The sequence below is a fragment of the Lithobates pipiens genome, unplaced genomic scaffold (genome assembly GCF_037356315.1).
Source record: "Lithobates pipiens isolate NorthernLeopardFrog02 unplaced genomic scaffold, aLitPip1_a1.2 Scaffold_8, whole genome shotgun sequence".
NCBI lineage: Eukaryota > Metazoa > Chordata > Amphibia > Anura > Ranidae > Lithobates > Lithobates pipiens.
This window is the reverse complement of record NW_027507903.1, coordinates 343,355,014-343,369,724: the sequence shown is the minus strand read 5'-3', so window position 1 is coordinate 343,369,724 and position 14,711 is coordinate 343,355,014. Positions and strand designations below refer to the sequence as shown.

The window sequence follows — 14,711 nt, the reverse complement described above, 5'->3', positions numbered from 1 at the left end:
AAAAGAAAGCTCTATTTGAGGGGGAAAAAATGATGTGGGTACAGTGCGCAATTGTGCGACACTGTACCCAATTAATTTTTTTATTTGCAGTGTGTTTTGGTACTCTCTCGTGCACCATTCTGTTTTTGTCTTGTCAGCTGTGGGTTTGCGCCTGTGGTCAGGTTCAGGTCCAAATTTTAGCCTGAAGTCACACCCAAAGACACACAGGACCCCTTTTCCAAACCGGACTGTAGCCGTCGCAGACATGCGTGAAGCGACTCCATTGAGAGCCAGTCACACTTGCCTGTTATATGAATGATAGAGCCCCCTCACGTCTCCTGTAGACATTTATCGCTCACAGCGCCCCACCGCAAAGGGGGATTTTTTCAATTTTCCTGGAGTCGTGCCTTGTACGCCATGCGACCACACCCAGTTCATGGCACGGCACGTGCCACTTAATTATCACCCTATAAACCGTTCTCTTTGGTGGACATCTCTGTAAATGGCACTGCTTGCTGTGGCCATCTCTTTGCATGTATCAGTGTCACTGAAGCAGCCATTGCAAGTGTTTCATTTCAGTCATGTCTAAATAAACAGACGTGATCCTCAGGCACTGCCACACCTGCATTCCTAGTTGCCTCCCATAACGTTTTCATGGGACAGTATTAATCAACGTGTCTGTATGTATATAAAGTTGTGTGCAGTCTCTGTGGCATAGACATAATAGGAAGCAGCGTGTGGAGGCGCCGGGTGAGGTGAACGAAGGTTTCCTCACACACTCATAATACACACACGGTGCTGCCCTCCTCCCCTCCCCCTCCTTTATTGACTGATCGGTCCGGGCTGGGCGTAGCAGACCTGATCACACAGCTCACCCCGGAAGCTGCAGGTACTTGTCATTCCACCCAGGAGACATGAGAGAGGACAGGGCTGCTGCACTTTAGCTGTGTCCGTACCTCCTGGATCATGGCTGTAACACAAGATGTGGTGATGAACTTTCTCCTGGAGCAGGGAGGGAAGGTGAAGAATGCTGAGCTGCTGAAGAAGTTTAAGCCAGTGGTGGATTCCCCTGATCCCCAGGAGAGGACACACAACAGAGAACTCTTTAAGAGGTTTGTCAACAATATAGCAGTGGTGAGGGAAGAAGATGGGGATAAGGTGGTGGTGCTGAAGAAGAAATATACCTATTTACTGGCAGGGCTTGTCCGATCTCCAAATACACGAGAGGAGGGGGAAATCCAGAACAAGGGACACCTGGAGGAGGAAGCACAGGCTCTACCTGTAAGTGACAAAACACAGGAGCCATTGATCAGCACTGACACTGAAAGGTCCTCTCAGCAGGACTTCTCTGAACCACAAGATCATGGCTTGGACTCTCATGCTGTGGGGACTATACAGGAATCTGCTAATCAGGAGGATCTAAGCAGCATTCAAAAATCAGATCCTGAAAATGAAGAACCGAGGAAATCTGTTTTTGACATTGTGTCTCGTATGGATCATTCAGGACCGGTGCCTGTTCCTAAGTCGTGGTCTGACGGACAGGCCAAAGAACAACAGAAGCCACACATGCTGCCTTTGCGGTACGCCCATACGTCTTCTGATGCTCTAGAGGCAAACCAGCATAAAAACACGTCTTTGCTAGAAATTCCCATAACTGTGATTCAGGGATCACCACCGCTGGATCCGCCACCCTCAGCCGTGCCTAGATCACCACATGTGGGCAGGAGGCACCATGATGATGTGGGTTCCAGGTCCCCCCATACAAAGAGGGCTTCCAAAACAATAAAAGCTAGTGAAGAAAACAAATATTCCGATGTGGTGCCATTAATCCAACATGAGCACGAGTGGTTGGTGTCTGCTACCAGTGGACGCTGGAACCATAAACTTCTGGGTCTTATGATGACTGACAGTGAATTGGCGGACAAGAGAGACTTCATTTCGGGGTTTACTGCTCTGCATTGGGCAGCCAAAAGTGGCAACGCTGAGATGGTTAAACTATTATTTCACTTAAGCGAAAAAGGTGGAACTAACATTAATGTCAATGTGAGGTCCTTTGGAGGGTACACCCCATTACATATAGCTGCCATACATGAACATAAGGATGTTATAATCATGCTAGTCAAAGATTACAGTGCGAACATGAATATTCGAGATAACAGTGGGAAAAAGCCCTACCATTATTTGAAGAAAGGATGTGCTATGCCTCTACGATATATACTGAAAGATCCAGCCTCCGTAGCTATGGAACATGCTATCCCTCTGAAAAGGAACTCTAAGGTTGGGACTTCCATATTGGGAACCACTAGTACCTTTCTTGGTGTCATTTCTGATGACATTGCCTTCCATGACTTGACCAAAGGAATTAGAAAGCCTTCTTCCCTAAACAAATTTTTTACAGCACCCTCAGGAGCCAAGAAGAAGCTGAAGGTCAGGGACAGCTACCCGTCTATATCGTCTCTTTGCGAAGAACCAGAGCAAGTGGAGGAGGTAGCTGGAAAGCGCAGACCAGTTACAGAATTGTTCACCCGTTAACTGGCTCTACTGCTTTTGGCACTGACATAAAAAAAAAATCTGTTGTGTACTTTTCTTTAGCTTGAAAGTGTACTTATAGGGGTTGGTTTATTAAAGGCAAATAGACTGTTCACTTTGCAAGGGAATTTGCCCCAGAGCTAAGTAAATGAGGTGAAGCTGTGCTGAAAGCTATCATCCAATCATGTGCAAGCAAAGATTGGGTATTCTTTGCAAAGGGAAACTTTATCACAATCCACTGAGCTTTTACAGAAACTTCTCTTATCAGCTTATTTGCCTTTAGTAATTCAACCCCATAATGTCAGACAATGGTATGTCTGAAAAACTGGAGGCAATGTCTAAGGTGTGGCACAGATGCAGCGCAATTTGCTTGATTTCCCCCATCAATACAGACAATGTTGAGGGGGGAATTCTTCCCACTGAGCCATTGTGTTCTCCTGGTGGGGGGGGGCGACTATAGGGTTGATGTTACTAAAACTGGAGAGTGCAAAACCTGGTGCAGGTGCGCATGGTAGCCAATCAGCTTCTCACTTCAGCTTGTTCAATTAAAGTGGTTGTAAACCCTTTTTAAAAAATCCTGCAAGACAAAGACTTAATGAGCTAGTATGCATCGCATACTAGCTCATTATGAATAACTTACCCAAGATTGAAGCCCCCGAAGCGGTCCTCTGTCTTCCTCTTCGTCGCTGCCATGGATCCTGGAGCGACTTCTGGGTCTCGTGGCTCCGGCGCTGTGATTCGCCGGAGCCGCGATGACGTCACTCCCGCGCATGCGGCCTGCCCCAGTGCGCCTGCACGCCGCTGTCTAGGCCGCATGCACCGTAGACAGCGGTGGCTGTCTTTGGGCAAATATCTCCTAAACCGTATAGGTTAAGGAGATATTTCTTGGACCTACAGGTAATCCTTAATCTAGGTTTACCTGTAGGTCAAAGTTGGTTGTAAGGGTGTACAACCACTTTAAGCTTTGAGGGAAAAAAAAAATAGAAGCTGATTGGTTTCTATGCATAGCTGCCCAAGCTTTTGCAATGTCCATTTTTAGCAAATCAACCCCAATGGCTTGCTACAGAATATGGTCAGAGGCTGTAAACATGTTATGGGAGTTGGAGACTAGGGAGATGCTTCAGAAGAAATGGACTAAGAGCACTTAGGGGGCCTCAAGGACTGCACAGAAAGTGCCAAGGGGCACCAGGGGTCTAAAGCATCTAGTCCAGATTCATTTAAATTTTTTTCTTGAACTGGAACACTTACAGCTGGACCTTCAAATTCTTTCCAGCAGCTTTTATGCGGTATTGCTTACTAAAGGTAAAGCTGGCCATACATTGATCGAAATTCATCCAGTTCAGCAGCAACCGGCCAGTTTTCTATCAGTGTATGGCTGTCCCTGCTTGACAGAAGTCAATCATTTGCTCGACTCCTGTTGAAGGGACATGCTGGAAAAAGTTTGTCGATCAGCGACTGTAGCCACCGATCAGTGTATTGTGACAGCGCTGAGCCCGTTGTCGGGGTACAATATCCCAGTGAGAGTATTCCTTCATTTAGCTCACTTGTGCGGATGGAGGAATCACTTTATTTTTTTTTTTTCGCTCAGCCCGCTCTGTGGCCGCCTTTCTACATAGATATTTTCCCTACAGTTACCAGGTTCAGACCCGCACACACAGAATCAAGTTGTCACCTGGTTGCTGCAGGGCCTGCATACAGTTCTTTTGTTTGCATTGCCTTTGATGAGGCTACATGTAATGTGTTTATTTAATAAGGCAAGGAGCAAAGTCAAACGGCCTCAGCAGTCATTCCGCAATAACATTTATTGTTATGACTACTGTAAATTGATCTGATTGGCTAATATTAATATCTGTAATTTGTGCCCCGGTCGCTGCTCTTTGCCCCGTCCTGTTAAATAAGCCTAAAATAGTACTCCATGGACAATGTATGACGAGTTATTATGAACATAAGATCATCCAATTTTCGAATCATGCATCAGTACTTAGTTACATGTGGCTGAGCAATTCTTGTAATGTATTTTGCTCATTGCGGAATTTTCTTTTTTTTTTAAATATTTTTTTTGGGTGTCCATTTTCAATGGGGTTATACATGTATTGGAATGTTGCATTTCTGGAACTGCAATTTTTACAGAGTATCATTATGTGAAAACTATTTAAAGGGCAAGTGGCTTCAGAAAGTAATGTGCTGTTTTATAAATGTAGCCTAATCCTGAAATAATAATATGTTAAAAGCAGAATGATTTTTTTGATTTCTGTTCTGTACAAGAGTATGAATGTACAATATATTTTTAATCTCGGAATATAAATCAAATAGAGACCTCTAGAGATGCATTGATATCTCCGCTATTGGTTAGGAAAGTTGTCTGTCATACCCACTGACCAGTAGCAAGGACTTGGAGGCGGAAGGGTGTATATATAGGACTAGGCAGAGCTGGTATGAATGAACACTTCTATCCTCAAGCCTAGTACAGACGATCAGAAAATCGCATGAAAAATACAGCTTTCAAAGTGATCGTACGATAATCTGATTGTTCGTGCACAGCTTTCAAGAGCCGATCAGGACAGGCCATGCTAAATTATCCGATGGGACAAGCACATTTTTCTTGGACGATACCAGATCGTAAGATTTTCTTTTGATATGAAAATACAATACATTATATCACTTCTGAATTTTTATTCTGTTGTACGAGAATTTTCGTAATCTTAATAACCTCTTAATTTTCAATATGGAGAATAGTATGCAAAACAAAAGGGGGGCGATCATTCGTCCGATAATGTCATTGAGTGTTCCAGGCTTTAAGGTGAAACCCTTCACTGACTGTAATGTGGTAGAGCAGAATTGTTGCTGTATGATAGGAAGTGTGTTTGAACTACAGAACACATTGTCATAGTTACATAGTAGGTGAGGTTGAAAAAGAAAACCAGTCCATCAAGTCCAACCTATGTGTGTGATTATATGTCAGTGTTACATTGTATATACCTGTATGTTGTGGTCATTCAGGTGCTTATCTAATAGTTTTTTGAAATGATCAATCCCCCCTGCTGAGACCACCGCCTGCAGAAGGGAAGTCTACATCCTTGCCGCTCTTACAGTAAAGAACCCTCTACGCATTTTAAGAGTAAACATATTTTCTTCTCATTTTAATGAGTGCCACGTGTCTTGTTAAACTCCCTTCCGTGGAAAAGTTTTATGCCTATTGTGGGGTCACCAGTACAGTGTTTGTAGATTGAAATCATATCCCCTCTCCAGAGTCTCTTCTCTAGAGAGAATAAGTTCAGTGCTCATAACCTTTCCTCATAACTAATATCCTCCAGACCATTTATTAGCTTTGTTGCCCTTCTTTGTACTCGCTCCGTTTCCAGTACATCCTTCCTGAGGACTGGTGCCCAGAACTGGACAGCATAATCCAAGTGCGGCCGGACCAGAGTCTTGTAGAGAGGTAGAATTATCGTTTTATCTCTGGAGTTAATACCCTTTTTAATGCATGTCAATATTCTGTTTGCTTTGTTAGCAGCAGCTTGACATTGCAATGCCATTACTGAACTTCTCATCTACTAGGACTCCCAGGTCCTTTTCCCATCCTAGATTCCCCCAGAGGTTCTCCCCCTAGTTAGTAGATTTCATTCATATTTTTGCCACCCAAATGCATTATTTTACATTTTTCTACATTAAACCTCATTTGCCATGTAGTTGCCCACCCCACTAATTTGTTCAGATCTTCATGGCATTGGAGGTAGGTGTTCTGCCATCCACAGATGTGAACTGGGCAGGGTTGAGCAGTTGACATTTGACAACATGCAGAGAACACAAGAAGTTAGGAGCTCAATGGATTTCTGCCAGGATCAACACGCTTATTTCTCCAAGTGCTTGCAAGAGATAAAACATGGAGTTCGTGTATATCGTATGTATTACAGAGATATATTGCATTTTTTTTTTTTTATCCTTGCATACACGCGTTATCCCAGAATGATCTGAATATATCACAAAGTATGTACAGGCACGCCTTGGTTCCTCCATTAACGAGACTCCACTCAAAATGAATTTCCTTTTAAATAGAATATTAGTTTCCTATTGATGTAATTTTCCATACATTCTCCTGATTTTCTGTGCTAGTAAAAGCACCGTATTGCTGCAAACTGAACTTCATGTTTTCCTCCACCTGACTGCATTCTTCATGTATTTGTCTGAATCCACAGAGACTGGTAATGGTGTAAGGCTTGCCATATATTATACCATTTTCTTGTAGATTTACCAAAACCATATAATATGAGGTCAGGCTCTTGCACTAAATAGGTTCATGTAAATCTAAATTGACTACAAAATTTTTGTAATGTATGGCCAGCTTTAATGTATACAGTATGAGGTGTAAATGCAAATCTATTCTAGGGAGAAATACATACCTTGTACCTTTCTCCCCTGGCAGCCGGCACTGTCCACTACTATTCACTGCTTCCAATATGTGGATGGGCCCTTGGCATCCTTAACCACAATGCAGGACATCTGCCTATTGCCTAGGCTAAATGACATTTAATCCTTGTATGGAAAGGAGGTCACAATATATTATATTATATTTGTGTAAAAAAAAAAAAAAATTATATATTATAAATGTTTATTTTTTTTGCTTTCTGGAGTTCATCTTTAGGGCTGGTTCACACTGCAGGCGAGGCGAGGCGACTCCGACTTGCCTCGCCGCGACCTGCCGCAGCCTCAGCGGCGACTTGCAAATGACTTCTGTATAGAAGTCAATGCAAGTCGCCCCGAGGTCGCCCAAAAGTAGTACAGGAACCTTTTTTCTGAGTCGGAGCGACTCGAGTCGCTCCTCTCAGAACGGTTCCATTGTACAGAATGGGGGCGACTTGCGAGAGCGAGGCGAGGCGAGTCGCCTCGCATCGCCCGCTGTGTGAACCGGCTCTTAAATGTCTTGTTTTCACTTAAATTTGGTGAATATTTCACTGCACTGAAGATTCACTTTTTGTTTTGCACACATGTAGTCCATATACAGATTAGAAGTTCTGATTTATATGCCTGCATACTCGTTTCGTTGGGGTTACTGATTTAAAAAGTATGAAAGCCATAGACAGACAACTAGCATTTCATCTTGTGACAGATGGCCTTTTTAATCAGCTCACATATTTTCTGCTGCAGGTCAGCTCTCCTGCACGAACCGACATACCTGTACATTGGTCCCCGTGCATGTGAGATTGCGGGCCCGTCCGCGATCGCTGTAAATAGAGGCAGAACCGGGATCTGCCATTGTAGGCGGGTCCCCGTTCTGACAGGGGACATCTCAAAGATCTGCTGTTCCCAGTGATAGGGAACAGCTATCTCTGTCATGTCCCAGGCAGCCCATCCCCCCTACAGTGTCAGAACACACTGGGGGAACACACTTAACCCCTTGATCGCCTCCTAATGTTAACCCCTTCCTTGTCAGTGTCATACATTGATCTGTGCATTTTTATAGCACTGATCAATGAAATAATATCACTGCTCCCCAAAAAGTGTAATTTTTGGTCAGATGTGTCCGCCACAATGTCGCAGTCCCACTAAAAACCACAGATCGCCGCCATTAGCAGTAAAAACAATAATAAAAGTCCATAAATCTATCCTATAATCTGTAGATGTTATAACCAATCAATATATGCCTATTGTGGTATTTTTGGTAAAAAAAAAAATGTAAAAACGTGATGAATAATTTTTTTTTGGCTATGTATTGTAGCAGAAAGTAAAAAAAAAAAAATATATATATATATTTTATTTTTTTCAAAATTGTCACTTTTTTGTTTATAGTGCGAAAAATAAAAAACACAGGGGGATCAAATACCACCAAAAGAAAGCTCTATTAATTGTGGGTGGAAAAAAGGACATACATTTTGTTTAGATACACTGTTGCACGACCACACAATTGTCAGCTAAAGTGAGTGTCGTATCGCAAAAAATGGTCTGGTCATTAAGGGGGAAAATCCTTCTTCCAGGGCTGACGTGGTTAAAGTGATTTTATTTTTATGCAGTATAAGACATATTCAGGTGACCCACTCTTTCCTTTCCAGAGCTCTACCACTAAATCCACACTAACCTGTACAATGCCACGCAGCATACTTACCATTTGAGCACAAACAGAAACTTCAGACATCAGAATTGATTAAAAAACTTATTCTAATATAGGTTGTGCATGCAAGCCAAGAAGTGACACCATCAAACTACATGATTAATGCACATCTTATGCTGGTGAAAAACAAAGTGCAGGTAGAAAGGTTTAAAATGCCTTTAATCCTTGTCTATGTAATAAGCTACAACTATATCCGGAGTGCACCTCAAATGTGGGGTGGCCTGGGCCTTCTTTATGTGGTATTAAACCCCAAATAAAAATTGAATATAGTGCAGCTTACCAGTTTCTAGATGTGTATTGGCTGCATTTGTTTTGTTTTGTTTTCTTTAGGCTTTTTTCCTTTCTTTTCACCTGCTGATCCTACCTGTTATTTTTCAATTTCCTTTAACAGGGCAAGCTTTCCAGCAAAAGTGGCAGATGGAGGGTTGAGACAAACCATTTAACACTGACGGGTGGTTACAATAGTCAGATTTTATTCATTCATTTATGACAAACCTTTACCCCCCCCCCCCCCCCCAAAAAAAAAACTGCTGTAACAACTTAAAACGTGTTAGCTGGAGTATGGCTTTAAAGTAGTAGTAAACTCTCACCCATCACGTAGGCACATATAAATGCATCAGCATTAAAAGCATGATTAATTGCTATCCCCTTACTTGCTTAGTTTGCTTGTAATCCGTCTCCCTGTAATGACGAAACTGGCACATGCCCATCTCTTCCGTGATTCATGGTACGCTCTTTGTGCTGTCAGTCTATTGAGCAGTATTCCGTGACTGTCATATCGGCTCCCTGCGCCACTGCGCTCCAATACCGCAAGGCATATTTATTTTATAAAAAATCTTGAAAACCACTTATCCTTTTCCTTCCACTTCACAATTATGTGCCACTTTGTGTTGTTCTATCACATAAAATCCCAATAAAATACATTTACGTTTTTGATTATAACATGACAAAATGTGGAAAATTTCAAGGGTATGAATACTTTATCAAGGTACTGTATAATGTGTTAGAAGAACTTAATATAATGCTGTAATTAAAAAGCAGCATAGGAGGGGGAGAGTTTACTACCGCTTTAATTTGTTAGTCAAATCCATCTAAATCTGTTTGCATCTAAAGCCCCATACACACTATCAGTTTTTCTGCTGATTTTTGTCTTCAGATTTACAAAAACCATGTAGTAGAAGGGCCTGCCTGATTGCATACAAATTGAAACTCCTAAGGTTTGACCTCATACATGGTTTTGGTAAATCTGAAGACAAAAATCAGCAGAAAATCTGCTAGTGTGTATGGGGCTTTACACTACTCTCTCCCCATCCTAACAATCCAAAGATGTCCCGTTTGCTCTTCCATCCGTAGTGTAGAAACCCTAAGACAGAGAGTGTTAATGGTTGGATCACTAAAGCAAAAAAAAGAAAACTATTGCAGCCACCACATTGACTGGTAGGCCACAATGCATCAAATGTTTGCTTTTGACTTTTATACCACTTTGATTCTGTGCTTGATGAATTACCAATCGGATACAACTTTTCAAGGTAGGTTTTATAGCTCTGAGTAAATCATTTCCCTGACGTTATTTTAGACACTTTAAATGATTAGGCTTTCTGCATCAAAGACAGCAAGCGCTATACCATGGGTGTGATTAGAAACGCTGTTTTATTGCTAACAGGCAAGTAAAAAGGCTTCCCGGACTGCAAAAGAAAACTGGGTGGACTACACTGTTCAGGTATGTTATTAAAGACACAACTTTCAGTTTTGACAAGAGTGTACCTTCAAATCACTGAAAATGATCACAGGAAATCAGCAACATGCATGACCTCTGTCTGTAGTCTCAGCACTGGCATTTCCCATGAAGAAACTATATATCCCACAATCCCTGGGTCTCTGTTTAGTGTTCTGCAGGTGAAAGCTGCATAATAATTATATCTGAAAGAGACACAAGCAGGCAGAACAAATAATCCTTTTGTGATAAAGGTAAAACGCATCCTAACGTCTGAACACAGTTTTGCAACTTTGAGGCTGGGCTCACGCTAGTGCGAATTGGATGTGGGTTTCCAGGCATCCAATTCGCATTACAGGAGAGTGTGCTCGGCTCCTAATGGAGCCGGTTTACACATCTCCATGGTGGCTGAGAAACGGATTGCACAAGGGTCCTGTGCGTCTTTGGCTCCATTTCAGTTCCGAATTTTAGTCAGAAATGCTGGCCTGATTCATCCGTGTTTTGTTTTAATCCTATAAATACACTGACCCTGAAAATTAAACCTGACATTTGACTCTGACCATGACCTTTCTCCCAGACTTAGATCAAACCCTGATCTAGCTATTTTTTTTTTCCTTTTTTTAAATTATTTAATTAATTTTTTGTATACACTTGTTTTTGTTTACACATTTCTCATCTATCAAGAAGAAAAGGATACTATTGGGGTTATTTACGAAAGGCAAATCCACTTTGCACTGCAAGTGCACTTGGAAGTACAGTCGCTGTAAATCTGAGGGGCAGATCTGAAATGAGGGGAAGCTCTGCTGATTTTATCATCCAATCATGTGCAAGCTAAAATGCTGTTTTTTTATTTTCATTGCATGTCCCCCTCGGATCTACAGTGACTACACTTTCAAGTGCACTTCAGTGCAAAGTGGATTTTACTTTAGTAAATAACCCCCTATATCTTTTTCTGAAATCAAGTGGAAAAAAAAAACAGGGTGGGCTATACAGTCACTGATCACTGTGATTATTTCATTTATTACAGGTACTTCTATAGCACCGTCAATTTACACAGTGCTTTACACATATACCATATATTTTATATTCACATCAGTTCTCAAAATGCTTACAGTATAAGGTCCCTGACCCACGTTCATACATACACATACTAGAGTCAATTTAGACAGAATCCAATTAACCACTTCAGCCCTGGAAGAATTTACCCCCTTCCTGACCAGGCCATTTTTTACAATACAGCACTGCGTCGCTTTAACCGTCAATTGCGCAGTCGTGCAAACAAAATGCATGTTTGTGCTTTTTTTTCCCCCAACAAATAGAAATTTATTTTTGGTGGTGCTGCGGTTTTTATTTTTTGTGCTATAAACAAAAGAAGAGCTACAATTTTGAAAAAAAACAAACTATTTTTTAGTTTTTTGCTGTAATAGCCCAAATAAAAAAAATTAAATATCTTCATGAGTTTAGGCCAATATGTATTCTATATATTTTTGGTAAAAATCGCAATAAGCGTATATTGCTTGTGCAAAAGTTATAGCATCTACAAAATCGGGGGTTCATTTATGGCAATTTTTTTTTTTTTTTTACTAGTAATGGTGGCAATCAGTGGTTTTTATCGGGATTGCGGTGGACAGATTGGACACTTTTTGGGACCATTGACATTTATACAGCGATCAGAGCTAAAAATAGCCACTGATTACTGTATAAATGTCACTGACAGGGAAGGGGGTGATCAAGGGGTTAAGTATGTTTTCTAGGTGTGTTTCTAACTGTGAGGGGATGTGACTGACTAGAGAAGGAGCCAGATCATTGTTCCTACTTAGTAGGAACAGGTGATCTGTTTCTCCTCCCGCCAGAACAGGGATTTGTGTGTTTACACACACAAATCCTCGTTCTGGCTCTCGTGCCTGTGAACGCAGGTGGCCGGCGGGTCCCCTGCCACGCAAATACAAACCCCAGGTCGATAGTTCCACTCCCAACCACGGCTTCAAAAACCCTAGTGCTGCTAGGCAGAAGTGCTAACCACTTAGCCACTGCGCTGCCAGTATGTCTACAGTCGATGGAAAGGGTTCACCTTTACAAAAAAAAAGATAAAATGCACATTATTTTGGAGGTAAAAAAATATGCAATAATTGTAAAATTTTTTGGAATGGACCTATAAAGCATTGCACACAAGATCAGCAGGGTGTAATGCCACGGTCCTGCAGACTGTTTGTGTATCTCTCTGGACGTACCGCCGATGCAGACAGGTAGTTATACTGTGACAGGAAGATTTAATGAACAGTGCCAGGGTAGTTCATTAAGAACTACAAGCCCATAGCCGCAAAGGCTTCCGGACCTTGTCGTTTTCTTATTCACAGAACACTGGATGGATGACACAGGCGGGCAGAGCACTGTATGGCTGCATTTCTTTTTCAGATTGTGACAGGTAGCGTGGGATCTTCTCCCTCCCGCTAGCTGTCGGGGAGAGGGGGCCAGTGCATCCTTAACATGTTACACCCCAAATATGGGTGTAACATGTTACAAAAGGTGAACGTATCCTTTAATGAAAGAGAGTATTATCTTCACATTAGCGCTCCACACTTGTGATGCAACACATAAAAATGGCTGGCTGAGGATTGAATGCTGCGTGACCTGGAACAAGAAGTTGCCTGTCCCTTTAGTTAAAGGGGTTGTAAAGCTTTGTTTTTTATTTTCGTAATAGGTTCCTTTAAACTAGTGCATTGTTGGTTCACTTACCTTTTCCTTCGATTTCCCTTCTAAATGTTTTTTTTCTTTGTCTGAATTTCTCACTTCCTGTTTATCCTCAGTAAACTTCACACCATCATCCGATCGGTGTTTAGTCAGCCAGAACAGGTTACTGAGGAGGAACAGGAAGTGAGAAATTCAGACAAAGAAAATAAAGAAAAAAAACATTTTAAATGGAAATTGAAGGAAAAGGTAAGTGAACCAACAATGCACTAGCTTAAAGGAACCTATTTAGAAAATAAAAAACAAACCTTTACAACCCCTTTAATAGGGACAAGCTAGGTGAATGAATACATGGACAGAAAGCAGTCAATCAGCCATGACACTACAAACTGCAGCCACATGTAAGCATGTCTTTGCAAGGTAAAACCACAAAGGGAAATAACGACACTAATACGTAGTTAAAACAAACGCACAACAAAATATTGAAAAGTGTACAATGGCTGTATATTTACCGTATATACTCGAGTATAAGCCGAGATTTTCAGCCTCTTTTTTGAGGCTGAAAGTGCCCCCTCGGCTTATACTCGAGTCACCGCTGTCTGACTGCTCGATCAGCGTATCGAGCAGACAGACGGCGGACATTAAAATTCAAAAGCCGCGCCTCCTTCTCCGCCTCCGCCTGTGATAGGCGGAACACTGAATTTCCCAGCAGTCAGTGTTCCGCCTATCACGGACATCCGTTCATTCTCATACTACGGACGAGTATGAGAGGATGTCCGTGATAGGCGGAACACAGGCTGCTGGGAAATTGAGTGTTCCGCCTATCACAGGCGGAGGACGGAGGCGCAGCTTTTGAATCGTAGAATGGCCGCCGAGAAGAGCGGCGATCCATCGGCACGACACGGGACGGAGGAGGCACGGGACAGAGGAGGCACGGGACAGAGGAGGCTCGGGACGACGGCGGCTCGGGACGGAGGCTTGGGACACAGGTAGGCTGGACACACACACAAGGCTGCACGGAGACACACACACACACACACACACACACACACACACACACACACACACACACACACACACACACACACGGATGGATGGATACACACACACACACACACACAGGGATGGATGGATGGATGAATACACACACACACACACACACACACACACAGGGATGGATGGATGGATGGATGGATACACACACAGGGATGGATGGATGGATGAATACACACACACACACACACACACACACACAGGGATGGATGGATACACACACAGGGATGGATGGACGGACACACAGGGATGGATGGATGGATGGATGGATGGACACACACACAGGGATGGATGGACGGACACACACACAGGGATGGACGGACACACAGGGATGGACAGCCATGTCTCACCCTCGGCTTATACACGAGTCAATAAGTTTTCCAGTTTTTTGGGGGTAAATTGGGGGCCTCGGCTTATATTCGGGTCGGCCTATACTCGAGTATATACGGTAGTTGCATTCACAGAGTTTGTTCAATAGCATGATTAGCTGACTCTTTGATTTCCCTTGGTGACTGACTATGCTATTTATTGTAACTGAAATATAGACCAGAAAAGACTACATACATATCAGCACATTACTTGACTGAATGAGGTTAAGTTAACATGACTACAAGATAAACCTCCCTCCTGCAATGTTAGCTC

At 42.5% G+C, this 14,711-nt stretch overlaps 2 protein-coding genes across 2 annotated transcripts in view; both read left to right on the top strand.

The window, feature by feature from the left end:
- The window catches only part of LOC143962129 (uncharacterized), a 350,250-nt gene that overhangs the window by 32,313 nt on the left and 303,226 nt on the right, over positions 1-14,711 (top strand). The window lies entirely within an intron of this gene.
- SOWAHA (sosondowah ankyrin repeat domain family member A) lies at positions 753-5,652 on the top strand. Its single transcript, XM_077473216.1, has one exon. It carries the CDS (start codon positions 946-948, stop codon positions 2,509-2,511), a length of 1,566 nt encoding a protein of 521 aa, XP_077329342.1. The 5' UTR covers positions 753-945; the 3' UTR covers positions 2,512-5,652.